General features: G+C 37.2%; 1 protein-coding gene across 1 annotated transcript in view; it reads right to left on the bottom strand.

Moving 5' to 3' along the window:
* LOC148940475 (uncharacterized) overlaps positions 1 to 22072 on the bottom strand; it is a 100655-nt gene that overhangs the window by 31641 nt on the left and 46942 nt on the right. Inside the window, exons 6-8 of the mRNA XM_089105499.1 lie at positions 7974 to 8200; positions 4053 to 4998; positions 1241 to 1452 (exon numbers count right to left, since the gene is read on the bottom strand). Of these exons, the coding sequence (XP_088961625.1) occupies positions 1241 to 1452; positions 4053 to 4998; positions 7974 to 8200 (1385 nt within the window). The remainder of the gene's footprint in view (positions 1 to 1240; positions 1453 to 4052; positions 4999 to 7973; positions 8201 to 22072) is intronic.

Genomic DNA, 22072 nt, shown 5'->3' on the forward strand with positions numbered 1-22072 from the left:
CCCCCCCTCAAATTTTGAAAACTACCCTTTTGTAGTATTTTCATTAAAAAAAACACGAAAAAAAAAACAACATAATTGCGTTCCACCCAGATTTTAAAAAATCTTTCTGCATTTTCATTTTAAAACATTTGAACCCACCTCCCTACATTTTCTTGAATTAGCGCCGTTGTGTATTGTACTTCTGTTTGTTTAAAAGACAAGCACGATATTACTACAAAGAAGTAACTTAAATGCTTAGCAAAATATGTTTTAGGCTCTGGCTGAAGGCTTTGGCTAAAGCCAAAATGTTTTAGGCTCTTGATGAACGCCAACTATATGATGAAGAATTGTGTTTGGAAGAAGTAGATACAGACTGGAGCAAAAGCTAGTAACATAATTCAAAAACCTATTTATTTTCATTTTTTTTTCTTCTATTTAACGCATCAGTTATATTATAATAATAATACCAATAATAACTTCATTTTAGCCCGCTCATACAAAAAAGAGAAAGCGAAGTAACAGAAAAGGACGAAAACAAGAAAATGAAAATAAATGGAAACAAGAATGGAAGTAACAGAAAAGGAAAACAAGAACACTTCAGTAACAAAGAATAAAATTAAACAATAACGCAGCGTCAAAAACCCAAATATGTGGTTTTGAGAATTACGAATGTGGCTTTGAAGTTGGGTTAGGTTTCCACAATTTTTTTTCTAAAATTTTATCATTATATTTTTTTTTTTTTTAGTTTTCATTTGGACTCATTAGGAACTTTAATTTTTGGCTGTTTCCAATAGCCGATAATACCAAAAACAGCTTTAAAAAACGCATCAAAAATGTGTTTACTTTCGTTTTTGTTACGTTTTTACGAGTCGGACAAACATTTCGGGGCGGGAGGGGGGGGGGGGGTTAAAACACCCCCCCCCCCCTGAATAGTCTTGAACATCAGTATAACATTTCCCCAAGAAAATAGGCAAGTACTAATTTACAATCGAATTGCAGAGAACTGGAAAAGATTATCTGACAATATACTAGAACTGGCAATAGTTTAGAAAGTTTTTTTTAAGGAATTTAACTAGTACTGCTTTCTATGGTTTTATGAATGTTGTTTACAAGATGACTGAGTTTTAAATTACTATTTGTAAATTCTAAAAGCTATAGATCACTATTACCGTTAACTTCTCAATTACTAATGAAGAGGATCTAAATTAGACCAGAGCTAATAATATAATAAACTAAATAATTAATGATTATTATTACTTACCTTCATAGCCCTTGGATGAGTCCACAGCCTAGCTAAAGCCTGGAAATCAGCAAAGAGGCCTCTGCCTCTACCAACGCCACCTTTGCTGAGATTATCTAGGTAATATCGATACATCTTAATCTGAGGCTCACTTAGCATTACTGATAAAACGTACTCTTGCTTGGGTGGTAAAAACGGAGTTAGTACATTGTAGTCCTTTCTTTGAACCGAACCTAAAAATGAAGAATAAAGATAAGAGAGAGAGAGGGAGAGGGAGAGAGAGAGAGAGAGAGAGGGCAGGAAGGGAAAGAGAGGGTGGGGGTAGAAAGAGGGGAGAGGAGAGAGAATGTCTGATACATTTTATGATGTTCATGCATAGCCTATATTCATACCGCAGCCCACACAGTTCCAATCTTAAAGGGTACGGAGAGTTGTGATACCTCAAAAGGGGACTTTTGGTTCAAATTTTCCCGGAGGATTTGTTAGATTAGCTTGTAAACCTTTGACAGTGTCGTCCTTATATGAAATAATTAATAGCCTAATTATCTGTTTTATCAATAAAGCCTATTTTTCTAATCAGATGCTGATTGAAATATATTTGTTTTTTATAATTTTTTATTTGTAAATATCTAAAAAAAAAAAAACAACAGCATACTTTTTTTCTTTTCTTGTCAAAGAAACAACATTGAGACTAAAACTATACATTTTTATTAATCTACGCTACGAATTATTTTCTGCAAAATTAAAGGGGTAAGAGTAAAAAAAAAAACAAAAAAAAAACAGAGGGGCTGCATACCCCTAAGCAAATAAACGGAAGATTTAAAATTCAGCTTCAGAAGAAATCTTAAACATGCCAAGCGCAGTGAACAAGCGTTTATATCTCAAGTCCATCACATACTGAAATACTTGGTCCTTGCCAGTGTTGTCTGTGGCATTACCCATACAAAGAACAAGAAGACAAACAAGGTAAAGATCTAATAAGTCAATTCAATATCAAATTCATACAAATTTAAAAACTACATGACTCAATTACGTTCATATTCCAGAAAGCAGGAATGAAACCTTGTTCAACTCTCGAATGTGGCGGGACAATCGGCTCAGCTTTGGGAACAGGTGCGACCGCTTTGCAAGGAAGATAAATGTAGGTAAATTTGAATAAAATATATTAGACAAACTTTTATATGCCTTAATGTTCTGTTTTTCCACAATCATCCCTAGTCTACAAGATCATGATGCACAGTCTGAAAAATGATGTTACTCTGTTTCTATTCTGATATGCAACAATAAATGTTATTATACAGACTACTCATGGTTAAAAATGATATGCCGTATATAATTAAGAGCATTAGCATACACAGGACCGACCCAAGGGGAGGAGGCAGATCTCCTCCATTTCCTTGGGGAGTGAGTCAAAATCAGAAAAAAAAGCATTTGTATGCCATTGTTTAATACTGTGAGGATTTAGACCAATCTTTGAGGGGAGAAACAGGAAACAGTCCATCTCCAGGTTAGTTTGAAGGGCCTCCTCAGACTCAATTTGGTCCTGAACTCCCTTCAACTCCATAAACTTGTGAATTTTATCAGAAACACAGAGAGCTTACTAAGCAATTTTGGTTAAAATTGATAGGAGATCTTAAATGAGTGAACAGTTGGAATAGCTAACCAGAGGCTAGTTTAAAACAAAGAAAGCCGATAATCTCTTATTAATTGTTAAGCAAAACACTGTCTATTCAGTGTATATAGAGCATAGATAATATTCATCCTGTGTCGGCAAAGATTTCAATCAAGGCAGTTAGCACAACAGGAAGCTTTCGAGGCTGGCAAATTATTTAATAATACTTCTTTTGAGCTGATTTTTAATGTTGTTCAAGCAGGTATACTACAAAATTTCTAAGGGCCCATCCTTTCCTTAAAAGAAAATTCAGCTCTGCTTAATCGAAAAATAAAATTTCTAATTTCTAATTGTAAGTTCATTAAATCTAAATTTTCCATCTCCGACAAAAAAACGGAAAATTTAAATTTTCCCAAGATTACAGGGAAAGTAGGTGTCAGCACTTAGTTTTCTGTCCTTTATTCGGATCTCTTGTCAAAGCTATACAAGTTATGACAATACGCCCAATCAACCTTGAACAGTTTGGCCACACGAATTAAACAAATTATAACGGACGAGGTAGGGCGATCCTTTAAAATAACAATATAAACATTAAAATTAAAATATTATTTTGAACGTTACAACGTCAAAAGACAGCTACCGTATTGACATTTTGATTGACACACAAGGGCGCATCCAGGATCTTGTCGGGGGGAAGGGGTTAAAAAAAACACTTCAATCGAAGGTCGTTCTACCGAACTACCTTCAGTTGTTTAACATCCAGTTAGAAAATAGGATCGTTCAAAAACAATGTTAGTGTATGCTTGTTTAGGTTAAACTTAAAATTAATGATCCTTATGATTCCTGCAAGGTAATTTTACAAATCAACAATTTAAGGGGAGTGGGGGACATCGCTCCAAGACTAAGTGAATTTTCCCCTTCCTTGAAACCCAAAACCTGAAAGGTCACTTTTTGCATTTTATAAACAGACTAAGAAAGTTGAGAATTAAAAAGAGGAGTTGAATAGCTCACCTTTATAAACAACCTAACAACCTAGCTCACCTTATAAACAACAGATATCACTTTATAAACAACCTAAGAAAGTTGAGAATTAAAAAGAGGAGTTGAATAGCTCACCTTTATAAACAACCTAACAACCTAGCTCACCTTATAAACAACCTAGCTCACCTTATAAACAACCTAAGAAAGTTGAGAATTAAAAAGAGGAGTTGAATAGCTCACCTTCCATCATGGAGTGAAGGACATGCGCTCTCCTCTTCATTATTTTCACATCACTCTGAGTTGCATCAGCACTCTGACCATTCATAATCGGGTTGACAAATCGATTCAAAAACTCCTTCTTGGTTCCAAGTAGATTCGGCTTGACAAAGTTAATCATACAATGATATTCCTTTAAATTGTTCTGCAACGGGGTACCAGTCAAAACAACCCTTCGCTTGGTTCTAATGCGTGTTATTGCTTTGCTGAGAGCAGAAGATTCATTCTTTAAAATGTGCCCTTCATCGCAAATCACAATATCAGGGCCCGGACTGACCAAAGTCTTTTGAAACGTTTGTTTATACGCACCTTTGATCTTTTTATTCACGTCATTTGTATATAGCCGGTAAGCATCATAGCCCATTACCATTACACCCCCAGTACGAAACCACGCATCCAGTTTTATTTTACGCATATTGTTCTGCTTGGCACTTGCCAGTTCGTACACCTCAATTTCTAATTCATCTTTCAGCCAAATACTGAACTCATTCACCCAGTTCAATACTGTGCTTACAGGGCAGACAACGAGAGCAGTCCTAGTTTTACAATTTTCGTGAGAGAGTAGGGTATGAACCAAGCTAACTACTTGCAATGTCTTCCCTAAACCCATACAATGAGCGAGAATACATCCGGAGCCTTCACTTTTTTGTGCCATTTCTACAGTTTCATAGCAAGCATCCCACATAAACTTAATTCCAGAGGCTTGATGAGGTTTTAGATTTTCACATATTTTAGGATGAACTGTGACAACCTCCTCTTTAGTTTCTGGGTCAAAATCAAGCACTAATTTGGTAATCTTTTTATTTGCGTCGGCCTCGGGGCCAGCAAAGACTTGATTATACAAGCTTTGCCTTTCGGCTATTCGTCGAATTCTTTCCTTCTCTTGCCGTGCGGCTTGACGGGTCTCATCCTAAAAAAATGGTAACAATTATCAAAATAGATCAGGCTTCTCAGCTTTTTTAATTATCAGTAACAAAACAATTCCGAGGAGTGGGTAGGAGACGTCCCCTTCAATATTCAAGCTCAAATAAAAAATGACAACTTATGTGGCATGATCTAGACCATATGAAAAAAGGTAAAGAATAGGCCATTGGATTTTGCAGTCTCTACCGGTGGTGCTTATCTCCATTTCATGGCCCTTCATCCAGGAAGTGAAAAGGAGGATGGGAACCAGCCATTCTATGCTGTCGCACACCCTTCCTGTTTACCTTCCTCAAATTTATCCAGGTGCCTATTTAGAGCTGGGTCGACTCTGGCTGAGCTTACGGTCACCCCACGTTCCAGACCAAATAACCTACAACACCAGGATTCGAGCCTCTGTCCTCACGGACAAGGATTTCCAGTTTAGCGTTCTAACTACATTTGAACCACATGACAGCCAAAAATCCCTTAACCGAGAAAAAAAAAGACCCCGGTCCAGGAAAAAAAAAGGCCCACGCCAAAAATTTCCTTTCTGATAAGCTTGAAACTTTTACCCTTAAGTCCTTAGGTCAAGAGGACCCCAATACAAAAAAAGGGGTTTTACTACCTTAAAATGGTTAGGTTTAATTCTTAATAACTTTCATGGAATTGCAATTTTTATAGTTGGTGATACAGTAGAACTATTCTCCATAATAGTTACTATAATAGAACGTTTCTATAGTAGAACGTACAATAGAACGTTTTCAAAAAAAGACAAATAAGCCTTAGCTTTTATGCTCCGCAAAAGAAAAGCAACTTTGCGAAGGCAAGACTACAGCTGTAACTTGGACCACAAATAGGGAAAGGATATCAGAGGTAGAAGGAATGTGACAGAAAAAAATAGTGTTAAGACCACCCCAAGAGTAAATAATGCCTGAGAAGGTGGTAAATTACATACACTGCTACAATGCAAAACTTGCTAAAGAAACATATCCCTTTTAGCACCACAAACCTTACAAATCAACGATCATATTTGATACATTATAATACCCCGAGATGTGGGGGTCTCTCTAAAAACCGTGATAGTATTTACTCCACCCCCTCCAAAATAAGGTTTCTGGTGGCACATGTGTATCCCTCGACTGGATATTCTTGTGATTATCTTTTGTGGTAAGACGCACAGCGAGACTGTTTTCGATTAATGTTAAGTTTTATAGAGTAAGAGATATACACTTTTTCAATTTCTTTTTTTTTTAATATCTCAAACAAATAATACTTGTAATACGAGTAATATGTAATATTACTCGTATTAGTAATGTAATGTAAGTAGTAGTAGTAATGTAAATACTGCTTCGTATGTATTACTCCGAATCCGAAAAACGCGATCTTACCCTTTTTACCTAATACTACTTACAACTTAAGTAACCCATACAGAGAATCCTAACATTCATTCCAAATATTTCGGTCATTCCAAATATGAATGACCTGAGAAGTTATTTATTTTGTTTTGTATAAATATGATAGTTTCAATTTTATTATTTTAGTATTTCTGCTGAAGACGGTCGCTGTATATGTGATCAAAATATCTGGACTTTTGTACCTGTTTTTTTCACTGTCTAAATAAATGGATTTATCCCCATTTGAAAGTTTATTTGTTCGTCTTAGAACGGCAGTGTGGTCTAAGAAAACAACACCTAATTTAAGGTGTTATATTGAAAATACGTCGTATATATGGGGAAATAGAACCAACCCAGTAAACATCTATGAACTCAACATTTGGTTTGCAATTAGAAGACACGGAAGGCTTTGCCACTTTCATTGGAAATTTCTTTTACATTTCGGCAAGATTAAAGAAGAAATTTTACATCAAGAACCTTGAATGAACTTTGCCAATGAACTCTCTTTGAAAATACTATGGCGAATAATATTTGTTATTGGTCATTTTGTTATTTGTCATTTTTATCCCCATATTTGGGGATAAAAATGGATTTATCCCCATTTGAACGTTTATTTGTTCGTCATAGAACGGCAGCGTGGTCTAAGAAAAGGATACCTAATTTAAGGTATTATGTCGAAAATATAAAATACATAAATAAAACTGCTCAACAAATGAAACAAAGCAGCGATTTACAATAGGCTTAAAACATAACTGAAAAAAATAAATAAAAATACTAATCAAAAATAGCTATTACAATTATTTTGATAGATCGCTATTACTATGGCTAGAATAATGACTATTTTTACCTTGATAGAGCTCTTCAAGATGTACATCCAATTCCCCCCCCCCTCCCCAACATTGTAACGTTGACCCATCTCTGAGACCACTAAACTCGATTATCGTGGAAACTTTTTTTTCCATAGGGACAATTTTAATCTGATGGGACAAGTCATTTAAATAAGCATTAGAACTTTTCTTTTACCATTATCCGTTGTTTGCTCTTTACTAACAATCCTGGTAAAGAGCCCTATGTTTTGATGAAATACGACCAAAAGCATTTTAGAGCATTTTGACACCTTAGAGACAAAAGGACTCAATCGATTAAATCCAAATGGTTCCAACATTCCAAGATGTTAAATATACATCACGTAAATGGTCACAGGCCGTAAGTATTATAAACTTTGGCTGTAAGCATTTTGTCAGGCCATAATTATCAGTATTTTGTCAGTATTAATTTATCTGTATTTCTTTACCTGGTGATATTTATCCTTAATTATTTTCCATTTATATATCACATAAATGGTCACAGGCCGTAAGTATAATAAATTTGGCCATAGGCGATAAATAAGGCCATAATCATTAGTATTTTTGTCGGTATTAATTCATCTGAATTGCTTTACCTGGAAGTGTTTATCCTTGATTATTTTCCGTTTATATATCACATAAATGGTCACAAGCCGTAAGTATAATAAATTTGGCCATAGGCGATAAATAAGGCCATAATCATTAGTATTTTTGTTGGTATTAATTCATCTGAATTGCCTTACCTGGAGGTGTTTATCCTTGATTATTTTCTTGATGTTCTTTCGGCCTTTTGGATCTTTAGATTTATCTAAAATCTCAACTTCGTCGTCAGTCGAGTCTGGACTTTTTATTCTCTTCAAACATTTTCTAGTGTTCTTCTCTTCGCCCTTATCGCTGAAGTCAGACTCATCAGAGCTTTCTTTTTTCTTCCTCTTAATGCGTTTCTTTGTTCCATCAACCTCACTTGAATCTTGAACAGAGAAAATAAGAAGATTAGAACATCAGAAATGTCTCAGCTTGGATCAAGTAAGGCCAAGTTAAATCAAAATAGTTCACATATGATATTTTTTTTATAAATTTATAATTTTAATTATAAAATTATATATATAAATATATTTATATGTATATACGTAAATATATAAATGTAAATAAAAAAATATTTCACTTGAATTTTGAAAAGAGAAAATAAGAAGGTTAGATCAACTTCACATTGTCCCAGATACCCCATTTTTATTCTTTTCTTTTCCAATTGGTGAATCAAATATTTAAGGTGTTAGCATGCTATAACAGCTCATATTATTTTAAATTTTCCAAAAAACGCTCCTAATTTGAAAGTCTGAGTTTTGAGAAAATAATATTTCTAACTAAAACTTACAAAAGCTTGATTTTTCCGCCTTTTATTGCACAGACAAAATCTAGGGACACTATCCAAATTAGATAAAAATGATTTTCATTTTTATTTGCTATTATTACTATTATTTGCTGCTAATTATTATATACTTTAGGTAAAATTTTAATAAAATCTTTACTTTGAGTAATATATTAATTTAAATTAACTTTGAGTAAATAACTTACTTAATCCAATAAATAAAATCTGAAACAAATAAAACTATTTTGAACCTAAGAGAATCCTTACTCGAGCATCTTTCGTGATACGAATTAGAATAAAATATAAATCAAAGTTATAAAAAAAAAGATCTAAATCACTCTCAGTGGCGTCAATGAGGAGTGGGAGCAGGGGGCAAATGCCACCTTAGATTTTGAAAAATCACTTTTTGGGTGGATATTTTCATTTAAAAATGCCTTTTTGGTATTTTCATTGAAAAAAAAAATAAACAAAAAAAGGGCAAATCCCACTCCTCTTCTAAAGCCACGGAGGTGGCATTAATATTAACGAATATTAATATAATATTAACTCATTTGAGGTTAATATTTAGTGGTCATATTAACCCATTTCTCACATGCCTACAAGATCGCTTATTGTGCCAGGTGCTAATTTTCCAACTAGGTATCGAGATGGGCCAACCTTAACAGTTCTTGACCTTGTATTAGTAGGAGACCCAGAAACAATTGTTAGTATCAGGCCTGAACCGCCATTTGGAGCGAGTGATCATTGCTTGCCAGCTTTGTATTTCCTAAGAAAAATCAGTATGCAAGACATGTATAAATTGTGTATACGAATTACAACCAAGTTCAGAAAGAATTATCAAGAAAAGATTGGTCATTCCTTGAGAATGCAGATGCTCCTGAATCATAGAGTAAAGTGAAAGAGATTCTTGTATCATCTTGTGACAAGGCCGTATCAGCAATTTTTAAGAACCGGCTAAGAAATACTACTTCTGTTGCTAGTCTATTAGTTTTACTAAGGGTGAGGGTATTAAGACAAAATTTTAAAGAAATGTTGAGGGAGATGTTGAACTAAATAAAAACACATTATGCGCATGTAGGTAGTCAAAAGGGTATATCAGTAAAATGTCAGGAACGGCTTAGAATATTAAGTTGAAAATTTTTAGGGCATGTGGATGGGGTGTTGAACTAGCGAAAAGGGACTATCTGCATACTATCACTGTTATTTCAATTACTGCTACTGTTATAATTACTACTATTACTAAGGCTAAGGATATTAAAGTGAAACTCTCTGGGGATATTGAGGGGGACATTGAACTAAATCAAAGCTCACTACATACTTGCAGGTTGCCAAAAGCGTGTATCAGCAATATCCCAGGAATAGCTTAGGGATTAAATTGAAAGTTTCAAGGCATCTTTAGTGTTTGTTGAACTAACCCAAAAGGCACTATATGCGTACTACTGCTAATAATTACATGGATCCATAAACCAAGAACTCTTCATTTTCTCACCCGTGATATTAAACTGGCAATCCAAAAAAAAAAAAAAGCAGTGGAAGAAATATAAAGATATGCCAACGCAGGTAAATTATGATAGATTTAAGCAACTCCATAATGAGGCTCGACAGCTTTCATGAAAACTTACAAGAGAGTATGAAGAAGCAATTGCAGATGCTTCCAAAATCAAATCCCAAGAAATTTTGGAGGTATGCTTCCCTGCAAAAACCCCTAAGACACTCACTAAATGAGCTTTCTGTTAAGGCAGCATCTATTACCAGCCCTAAAGAAATATCTGAGACACTGAACAGTCAGTTCCAAAAAGCATTCATTACCCCAGATAAAGATCCTCTTCCCAATCAACCTAAGCATACAGTTGATAAACCAATGTCACCAATTACTGCCAGTAAAGACGTCGTTGAGGCTAGACTGAAAAATCTGAACCCGAACAAATCGGTAGGACCTGACGGAATACACCCTCGGACATTAAAGGAAGTTCATGCAGAATTGGCCTTGCCTCTTGTAGCACTTTCCCAAAAATCCCTGGATATGGAGACAGTGCCTCAGGACTGGCGGAATGCTAATATCGCCCCTATCCATAAAGGTGGCAGCCGATTAGACCCATCAAATTACTACCCTATTAGCATTACATCCGTTGTTGGGAAAATTCTAGAAGGATCAGTAAATAGTGCCATTGTCAGACACCTCACCTCCAACAATCTTATTACGCAGCACGGATTTAGATCAGGACGACTTATTCATACAAATCTAATAGACGCGTACAATTTTATCGCAGAGCTCCTAGATAGAGGAATCCCAGTAGACCTCATTCTCCTTGATTTGGCCAAAGAATTTGACAAAGTATGTCATCGTCAACTACAGGAAAAATTAATTGCAATCGGGATAAGCCAGGAGGTTGTTGAGTGGGTAATGGCATTCCTGAAAGATAGAAGGCAGAACGCAAAGTTGCATGGAGAAAACGGTCAGGTATTTTCCTCAGATAGTACTGAAGTGCAAAGTGGAGTCCTACAGGGAACGATCCATGGTACAGCATTATTTAACATTTATAAAACAAAATTCAAACCTTTAGTATCCTTGGATTTTTATAAGTAATATTTATGTTATTATCTTGCACTGAGGACGGTCAAGCGGAGGACTTGACCGAAATATTTGCATTTTAGTTCACATTTTTCACTGGCTTGTATAATTGTCGTTTTTCTCTTTTTTACTATTTTTTCGGTTTATAATGATTAGCCAGTGTGGTCTCAGAAATTCATTAACATTTACATCAACGATGCCCCACAATTTGTCAAAAATAATCAGCCTTGCAGAAAATCATCAGCCCTGCAAAAACAGCCAAAGAGCGAGCTTTATTACAAGCTGACCTAGACAAACTCTCCGATTGGGAAAAACTCTATAGAGGTTAGAATCCAACATTTAGAAATGCAGGACAGTTCATTTTGGCAGAAAAAATGTGAGGGTTCAGTTTCACATGTGTGGAATAGATGGTGTAGGGCAAATGATTGGTTCCTCCCACGCTGAAAGAGACCTGTGCATACTTGTGGATGATGAATTGAAGTTTGACCCAACATGCTGAGTCAGTTGGCTCCAAAGCACTCCAGACCCTGGGAATTGTAAAAATAACGTTCCGCAGTAAGTCACCAAAGCTGATTTTAAAGCTATACAAAGGACTTGTTTGACCAAAACTGGAATTTGGTGTGTGTATGGCAACCTCATTAAATAAAGGCTACAAGAAAAAACTAGAGAGTGTCCAAAGGTGAGCAACCAAATCAATAGAAGGTTATAAAGGCCTGGACTACCCATCCCACCTGGAGAAGTTACAGATTTCTACCCTCTCCTATCGACGGAAGCGTGGGGATGTCATCATGGCGTACAAAATACAGCACTCAGTCCTTGCAACAAAATATGCTTGAACTTGACCAGTCAACAAGAACTAGAAGACAAACCAAGAAGCTGTACTGCAAACGACCCAACACCAGACTACAGAACAACTTCTTCCAAAATAGTCGTGGGGCTCTGGAACTCCCTAAGCGAAGGAGCAGTCTCAGCCCCTAGTGTGGGGCCTTCAAAAGAGCTGTGGACAAAGATTGGTCGTCCAAGCCATGGCTTCGAGAGTGGGATTCAGCCGACATGTTGGCTCAACATCTTTACTAACCAGCACCTACAGGATAATTCCTTATTCGCTGGACATGGTGATTTAAGGTAAGGTAATTTAAGGTAATTAAAATGTCAATTCTTTTATTGGAACTTATATCCTATGTTTTTGCATTTTTCTATCAAGCCTTTGCCTGTTTGTTTTTTGTCACATTTGTAGCCATGGCCCAAGAGCGGATCCAGGATTTTTGTTCGGGGGGAGGGGGGGTTTACTAATTTTCGACTCGGTTTTCGACTAATTTTACTAATTTTTTCTGAGCGTTTTACTAATTTTCGACTCGGTCAAAAATTTCGGGGGAGAGGGGTTCAAACCGGGTAACCCCCCCCCCCCCTGGATACGGCCTTGCCATGGCCCGAAGAAATTTTTTGCCAATAAATAAATCGATCTATAGATGACATTTGGCTAGAATCCGCAAAAATATGAGAAGCCCAATTACTACTATGGAAGAGGCATATTCTCTGATTGAATCTTCATGATCGAGCGGTCAATGAGACTGTAAAACGGCAATAAAAGCAGAAAAATTACCTTTACACTATCGTATTTTAAATATTAAAAACTGATCGCCAGAGTCAGTTTTTAAAAAAAGATCAGTTTTTAAATATTTAAAAACTGATTCCAAATCATACTCCATAAAAACACTGTCACGAGTTAAAGACCCTCTGGCCGGGATAATCCAAGGCCAGAGCGTCACTTGGGCTTCACTAAAAACACTTTGTATTTTGAATGGCGTTTTTATTTGCTGTAACACCAACTTAACAACAAAATAAAACCACAATGCTAATCGAGGCTTACAAATAAGAATGCTACCAAAAATAAGAATGGGACTAGAATACGAGATTCGTATACGAGAAGCCTAATTCACTACTTTAGAAAAGTCACATTCTCTAATTGAATCTCTACGATCAAGTGATGAATGAGAATGTAAGACAGCAATAAAGACATGTAAATGGCCTTCACACTATCATCCGCTCCCGCCATCTCTCATAGTTGGACATGCTTACAATACAACTTCCTCCCTGGATGGAAAAAAACACACAACAGTCAGACGAAATCCTAGCTGAATACAAAGAAAGCCGTCTTCGAAGCAGTCGGTGGTTTCCGTCTTCAGGGTCGTTGATGGGGCCCCTCCTGGCTTGAAATACTATCCCCATAATGAGGATGGTGATCAGTTGAATTTGACCATTTACAACCGCTTAGTACAAACGAAAGTTGTAAATCAGCTTTCGTCATCAACCATAAGTATAAAAGTAAGCATGTTTATTTTTCAATTAGCAAGTAAGTAAGCAAGCAATTGGTAAGTAAGCAATAAGCATTAAAAGTAAGCAAGTAAGTCAGTGCATTTTTAATTAGGCTAGAACTCAGTTTACTTTTAAAACATTTTGCAAATAAATATTTAAGACTGGAGTTATCAACCCAAAACAAGATGAACACCACAGGTTGACTCATTTGAATTAGCCCCTCCACACCCCCTTCCGATCATCATAAGCAATTGAAAACTTTTCACGAAGCAACTGAACTACAGTAACAGCAGAAGGATGGGAGGGAGGAGAAGGGGTCGTATCTTTACGACTATAAAGACTCAATGGTTAATCAAGTGCTGTGGTACTAAAACTCCTAAGATGTACAAAAAGGGAACTTTGATTATCCCTTATCGTCTATGTCACCACGAATCTTCCCATGCCCACAATTGTAGATATCCATCAACTTTTTAGGACATTCTAACTGCCTTTGCTGACGACGGTACAGAACGGAACCTGAGACCCGTATTTAATTAACTGTTTTGTTTGAGTTGTTGACTGTTAAGTCGACCTTCCTGATTCCCACGCAAATATCTCAGACATGCCCTAAACTTGCGGAAATTATGCTTTCAAGGGGTCCTATCAGTCGACCTAGTGACCGTCATGTTCGATTCCTGGGTATTCTTCTTGATGATATACTCCTTCAGGCATCATCTTAGTCACCTTAACATGAAGATATTCAAGGAATCTCGGGATTCTCAAAAAGCTCAAATACATTTTTCCTGAGTCAACTCTAAAAATTTCGTTTAAATGTTTAATTCAATCTCATGTCTCTTACTGCTCAACATTTTCTTACTGCCAACATTTATTCCTCTTCTATAACCACCCTCTACGGTATTGTCTTGTCTTGTCTTATTGTCTTGGACTTTCGTAGATAATTTTTGTAAGTCACAAACTTTAGCAATGGAATGTAGTGAGATATAGCTAAACCTATCAGGAGTGTGGAATATCATAGTGTAAGTTTGTAAGATTAACGAGTCTAATTCCTTGAGCGGACAGGGTCTTAATTGACTTCTAGGCTATGTCTTCACTATCTGGATGCTTGTTTGAGATATCCTTGAAGCTATTATCCGAATGGGCTTGGAGCTAAGAGCTAGCAATGCCTGTTGAAATTCCTTAGATTACACTTGACCTTGTAGAGGCTTAACTGATCCAGCTTGTTATCAGTAGTAAAAAAAGAAGTTTAATGACCTGTCTGTAGTTACTTCATTTCATTTTATTCGTAAATTTTAATAGAAGTATTTGTTGACAATAAAAGAAGAGAAAAGCTAATTCCATGAGCCCCAACATTATGGCTGTCATTGGGTCTCCGATATGCTCTTCATACATGTTGTCTATTTTTACAAATTCCTTTCAAAATGTAGAAAGGGGGGAAATACCTAAAAGTAGAAGTAATGGAAGCAGTAGCAAGTGCATGGGGGAAATGAAGAGTGCCAAAAATAGGCTCGAAAAGAGAATTCAATCTCATGTCTCTTACTGGCAATATTTATTCCTCTTCTGTAACCACCCTCTACGGTAAATGACAAAGCTATGTCTCTTACTGCCAACATTTATTCCTCTTCTATACCCACCCTCTACGGTATATGACAAAGCTATGTCTCTTACTGCCAACATTTATTCCTCTTCTCTACCCACCCTCTACGGTATATGACAAACCTATGTCTCTTACTGCCAACATTTATTCCTCTTCTATACCCACCCTCTACGATATATGACAAAGCTGTCTCTTACTGCAAACATTTATTCCTCTTCTATACCCACCCTCTACGGTATATGACAAAGCTATGTCTCTTACTGCCAACATTTATTCCTCTTCTATAACCACCCTCTACGGTATATGACAAAGCTATGTCTCTTACTGCCAACATTTATTCCTCTTCTGTACCCACCCGCTACGGTATATGACAAAGCTATGTCTCTTACTGCCAACATTTATTCCTCTTCTATACCCACCCTCTACGGTATATGACAAAGCTATGTCTCTTACTGCCAACATTTATTCCTCTTCTGTAGCCACCCTCTACGGTATATGACAAAGCTATGTCTCTTACTGCCAACATTTATTCCTCTTCTTTAACAACCCTCTACGGTATATGACAAAGCTATGTCTCTTACTGCCAACATTAATTCCTCTTCTGTAACAACCCTCTAAGGTATATGACAAAGATATGTCTCTTACTGCCAACATTTATTCCTCTTCTATAACCACCCTCTACGGTATATGACAAAGCTCTGTCTCTTACTGCAAACATTTATTCCTCTTCTATAACAACCCTCTACGGTCTATGACAAATCTCTGTCTCTTACTGCCAAGATTTATTCCTCTTCTATAACCCCCCTCTAAGGTATATGACAAAGCTATGTCTCTCACTGCCAACATTTATTCCTCTTCTGTAGCCACCCTCTACGGTATATGACAAAGCTATGTCTCTTACTGCCAACATTTATTCCTCTTCTATAACCACCCTCTACGGTATATGACAAAGCTATGTCTCTTACTGCCAACATTTATTCCTCTTCTGTAACCACCCTCTACGGTATATGACAAAGCTATGTCTCTTACTGCCAACATTTATTCCTCTTCTATAACCACCCTCTACGGTATATGACAAAGCTATGTCTCTCACTGCCAACATTTATTCCTCTTCTGTAACCACCCTCTACGGTATATGACAGAGCTATGTCTCTTACTGCCAACATTTATTCCTCTTCTGTAGCCACCCTCTACGGTATATGACAAAGCTATGTCTCTTACTGCCAACATTCATTCCTCTTCTATAACAACCCTCTATGGTATATGACAAAGCTATGTCTCTTACTGCCAACATTTAGTCCTCTTCTATAACCACCCTCTACGGTATATGACAAATCTATGTCTCTCACTGCCAACATTTATTCCTCTTCTGTATCCACCCTCTACGGTACATGACAAAGATATGTCTCTAACAGCCAACATTTATTCCTCTTCTCTAACCACCCTCTACGGTATATGACAAAGCTATGTCTCTTACTGCCAACATTCATTCCTCTTCGGTAACAACCATCTACGGTATATGACAAAGCTATGTCTCTTACTGCCAACATTTATTCCTCTTCTATAACCACCCTCTATGGTATATGACAAAGCTGTCTCTTACTGCCAACATTTATTCCTCTTCTGTAGCCACCCTCTACGGTATATGACAAAGCTATGTCTCTTGCTGCCAACATTTATTCCTCTTCTATAACCACCTTCTACGGTATATGACAAAGCTATGTCTCTTACTGACAACATTTATTCCTCTTCTGTAACAACCCTCTACGGTACCCTCTAAGGTATATTACAAAGCTATGTCTCTTACTGCCAACATTTATTCCTCTTCTGTAACAACCCTCTACGGTATATGACAAAGCTATGTCTCTTACTGCCAACATTCATTCCTCTTCTGTAACAACCCTCTACGGTACCTCTACGGTATATGACAAAGCTATGTCTCTTACTGCCAACATTTATTCCTCTTCTGTAACAACCCTCTACGGTACCCTCTACGGTATATGACAAAGCTATGTCTCTTACTGCCAACATTTATTCCTCTTCTATAACCAACCTCTACGGTATATGACAAAGCTATGTCTCTTACTGCCAACATTTATTCCTCTTCTGTAACAACCCTCTACGGTACCCTACGGTATATGACAAAGCTATGTCTCTTACTGCCAACATTTATTCCTCTTCTATAACACCCTCTACGGTACCCTCTACGGTATATGACAAAGCTATGTCTCTTACTGCCAACATTTATTCCTCTTCTGTAACAACCCTCTATGGTATATGACAAAGCTATGTCTCTTACTGCCAACATTAATTCCTCTTCTGTAACAACCCTCTAAGGTATATGACAAATGATATGTCTCTTACTGCCAACATTTATTCCTCTTCTGTAGCAACCCTCTACGGTATATGACAAAGCTATGTCTCTTACTGCCAACATTTAGTCCTCTTCTATACCAACCCTCTATGGTATATGACAAAGCTATGTCTCTCACTGCCAACATTTATTCCTCTTCTATACCCACCCTCTACGGTATATGACAAAGCTATGTCTCTTACTGCCAACATTTATTCCTCTTCTATAACCACCCTCTACGGTATATGATAAAGCTATGTCTCTCACTGTCAACATTTATTCCTCTTCTATACCCACCCTCTACGGTATATGACAAAGCTATGTCTCTTACTGCCAACATTTATTCCTCTTCTGTAACAACCCTCTACGGTATATGACAAAGCTATGTCTCTTACTGCCAACATTCATTCCTCTTCTGTAACAACCCTCTACGGTATATGACAAAGCTATGTCTCTTACTGCCAACATTTATTCCTTTTCTATAACCCCCCTCTACGGTATATGACAAAGCTATGTCTCTTACTGCCAACATTTATTCCTCTTCTGTAACAACCCTCTACGGTACCCTCAAAGGTATATGACAAAGCTATGTCTCTTACTGCCAACATTTATTCCTCTTCTATAACCACCCTCTACGGTATATGACAAAGCTATGTCTCTTACTGCCAACACTTATTCCTCTTCTGTAACAACCCTCTACGGTATATGACAAAACTATGTCTCTTACTGCCAACATTTATTCCTCTTCTATAACCACCCTCTACGGTATATGACAAAGCTATGTCTCTTACTGCCAACATTTATTCCTCTTCTGTAACAACCCTCTACGGTACCTCTACGGTATATGACAAAGCTATGTCTCTTACTGCCAACATTTATTCCTCTTCTATAACCACCCTCTACGGTATATGACAAAGCTATGTCTCTTACTGCCAACATTTATTCCTCTTCTGTAACAACCCTCTACGGTACCCTCTACGGTATATGACAAAGCTATGTCTCTTACTGCCAACATTTATTCCTCTTCTATAACCACCCTCTTTGGTATATGACAAAGCTATGTCTCTTACTGCCAACATTCATTCCTCTTCTGTAACAACCCTCTAAGGTATATGACAAAGCTATGTCTCTTACTGCCAACATTTATTCCTCTTCTATAATCACCCTCTACGATATATGACAAAGCTGTCTCTTACTGCCAACATTTATTCCTCTTCTATAACCAGCCTCTATGGTATATGACAAAGCTGTCTCTTACTGACAACAGTTATTCCTCTTCTGTATCCACCCTCTACGGTATATGACAAAGCTATGTCTCTTACTGCCAACATTTATTCCACTTCTGTAACAACCATCTACGGTATGACAAAGCTATGTCTCTTACTGCCAACATTTATTCCTCTTCTATAACCACCCTCTATGGTATATGACAAAGCTGTCTCTTACTGCCAACATTTATTCCTCTTCTCTAGCCACCCTCTACGGTATATGACAAAGCTATGTCTCTTACTGCCAACATTTATTACTCTTCTGTAACAACCCTCTACGGTATATGACAAATCTATGTCTCTTACTGCCAACATTTATTCCTCTTCTATAACCACCCTCTACGGTATATGACAAAGCTATGTCTCTTACTGCCAACATTTATTCCTCTTCTGTAACAACCCTCTACGGTACCCTCTACGGTATATGACAAAGCTATGTCTCTTACTGCCAACATTTATTCCTCTTCTATAACCACCCTCTACGGTATATGACAAAGCTATGTCTCTTACTGCCAACATTTATTCCTCTTCTGTAACAACCCTCTACGGTACCCTCTACGGTATATGACAAAGCTATGTCTCTTACTGCCAACATTTATTCCTCTTCTATAACCACCCTCTACGGTATATGACAAATCTATGTCTCTTACTGCCAACATTTATTCCTCTTCTGTAGCCACCCTCTACGGTATATGACAAAGCTATGTCTCTTACTGCCAACATTTATTCCTCTTCTATAACAACCCTCTAGGGTATATGACAAAGCTATGTCTCTTACTGCCAACATTTATTCCTCTTCTATAACCACCCTCTACGGTATATGACAAAGCTATGTCTCTTACTGCAAACATTTATTCCTCTTCTGTAGCCACCCTCTACGGTATATGACAAAGCTCTGTCTCTTACTGCCAACATTTATTCCTCTTCTTTAACAACCCTATTTTGGACCCTCAAAGGTATATGACAAATCTATGTCTCTTACTGCCAACATTTATTCCTCTTATATAGCCACCCTCTACGGTATAAGACAAAGCTCTGTCTCTTACTGCCAACATTCATTACTCTTCTGTAACCAACCTCTAAGGTATATGACAAAGCTATGTCTCTTACTGCCAACATTCATTCCTCTTATGTAACAACCCTCTACGGTATATGACAAATATATGTCTATTACTGCCAACATTTATTCCTCTTTTATCAACACCATCTCCGATATATGACAAAGATGTCTCTTAATGCCAACATTTATTCCTCTTCTATACCCACCCTCTATGGTATATGACAAAGCTATGTCTCTTACTGCCAAAATTTATTACTCTTCTGTAACAACCCTCTACGGTATATGACAAAGCTATGTCTCTTACTGCCAACATTTATTCCTCTTCTATAACACCCTCTACGGTATATGACAAAGCTATGTCTCTTACTGCCAACATTTATTCCTCTTCTGTAGCCACCCTCTACGGTATATGACAAAGCTATGTCTCTTACTGCCAACATTTATTCCTCTTCTGTAACAACCCTCTACGGTATATGACAAAGCTATGTCTCTTACTGCCAACATTCATTCCTCTTCTGTAACAACCTTCTAAGGTATATGACAAAGCTATGTCTCTTACTGCCAACATTTATTCCTCTTCTATAATCACCCTCTACGATATATGACAAAGCTGTCTCTTACTGCCAACATTTATTCCTCTTCTATAACCACCCTCTACGGTATATTACAAAGCTATGTCTCTTACTGCCAAAATTTATTCCTCTTCTGTAACAACCCTCTACGGTATATGACAAAGCTATGCCTCTTACTGCCAACATTTATTCCTCTTCTATAACACCCTCAACGGTATATGACAAAGCTATGTCTCTTACTGCCAACATTTATTCCTCTTCGGTAACAACCCTCTATGGTATATGACAAAGCTATGTCTCTTACTGCCAACATTCATTCCTCTTCTGTAACAACCCTCTACGGTATATGACAAATCTATGTCTCTTACTGCCAACATTTATTCCTCTTCTGTATCCACCCTCTACGGTATATGACAAAGCTATGTCTCTTACTGCCAACATTTATTCCTCTTCTATAACAACCCTCTATGGTATATGACAAAGCTATGTCTCTAACTGCCAACATTTATTCCTCTTCTATAACCACCCTCTACGGTATATGACAAAGCTATGTCTCTTACTGCCAACATTTATTCCTCTTCTATAACAACCCTCTATGGTATATGACAAAGCTATGTCTCTAACTGCCAACATTTATTCCTCTTCTATACCCACCCTCTACGGTATATGACAAAGCTATGTCTCTTACTGCCAACATTTATTCCTCTTCTTTAACAACCCTCTACGGTATATGACAAAGCTATGTCTCTTACTGCCAACATTAATTCCTCTTCTGTAACAACCCTCTAAGGTATATGACAAAGCTATGTCTCTTACTGCCAACATTTATTCCTCTTCTTTAACCACCCTCTACGGTATATGACAAAGCTATGTCTCTTACTGCCAACATTTATTCCTCTTCTATAACAACCCTCTATGGTCTATGACAAAGCTATGTCTCTTACTGCCAACATTTATTCCTCTTCTGTAACAACCCTCTTCGGTACCCTCTACGGTATATGACAAAGCTATGTCTCTTACTGCCAACATTTATTCCTCTTCTATAACAACCCTCTATGGTATATGACAAAGCTATGTCTCTTACTGCCAACATTTATTCCTCATCAGTAACAACCCTCTACGGTACCCTCTACGGTATATGACAAAGCTATGTCTCTTACTGCCAACATTTATTCCTCTTCTGTAACAACCCTCTACGGTATATGACAAAGCTATGTCTCTTACTGCCAACATTTATTCCTCTTCTATAACCACCCTCTACGGTAAATGACAAAGCTATGTCTCTTACTGCCAACACTGATTCCTCTTCTGTAACAACCCTCTAAGGTATATGACAAAGCTATGTCTCTTACTGCCAACATTTATTCCTCTTCTATAATCACCCTCTACGATATATGACAAAGCTGTCTCTTACTGCCAACATTTATTCCTCTTCTATAACCAGCCTCTATGGTATATGACAAAGCTGTCTCTTACTGCCAACATTTATTCCTCTTCTGTATCCACCCTCTACGGTATATGACAAAGCTATGTCTCTTACTGCCAACATTTATTCCTCTTCGGTAACAACCATCTACGGTATATGACAAAGCTATGTCTCTTACTGCCAACATTTATTCCTCTTCTATGAACAGCCTCTAAGTTATATGACAACGCTGTCTCTTACTGCCAACATTTATTCCTCTTCTATAACCGCCCTCTACGGTACATGACAAAGCTATGTCTCTTACTGCCAACA

The sequence above is a fragment of the Artemia sp. Qi Xiang Cuo genome, chromosome 19 (genome assembly GCF_049724085.1).
Source record: "Artemia sp. Qi Xiang Cuo chromosome 19, ASM4972408v1, whole genome shotgun sequence".
Lineage (NCBI taxonomy): Eukaryota > Metazoa > Arthropoda > Branchiopoda > Anostraca > Artemiidae > Artemia > Artemia sp. Qi Xiang Cuo.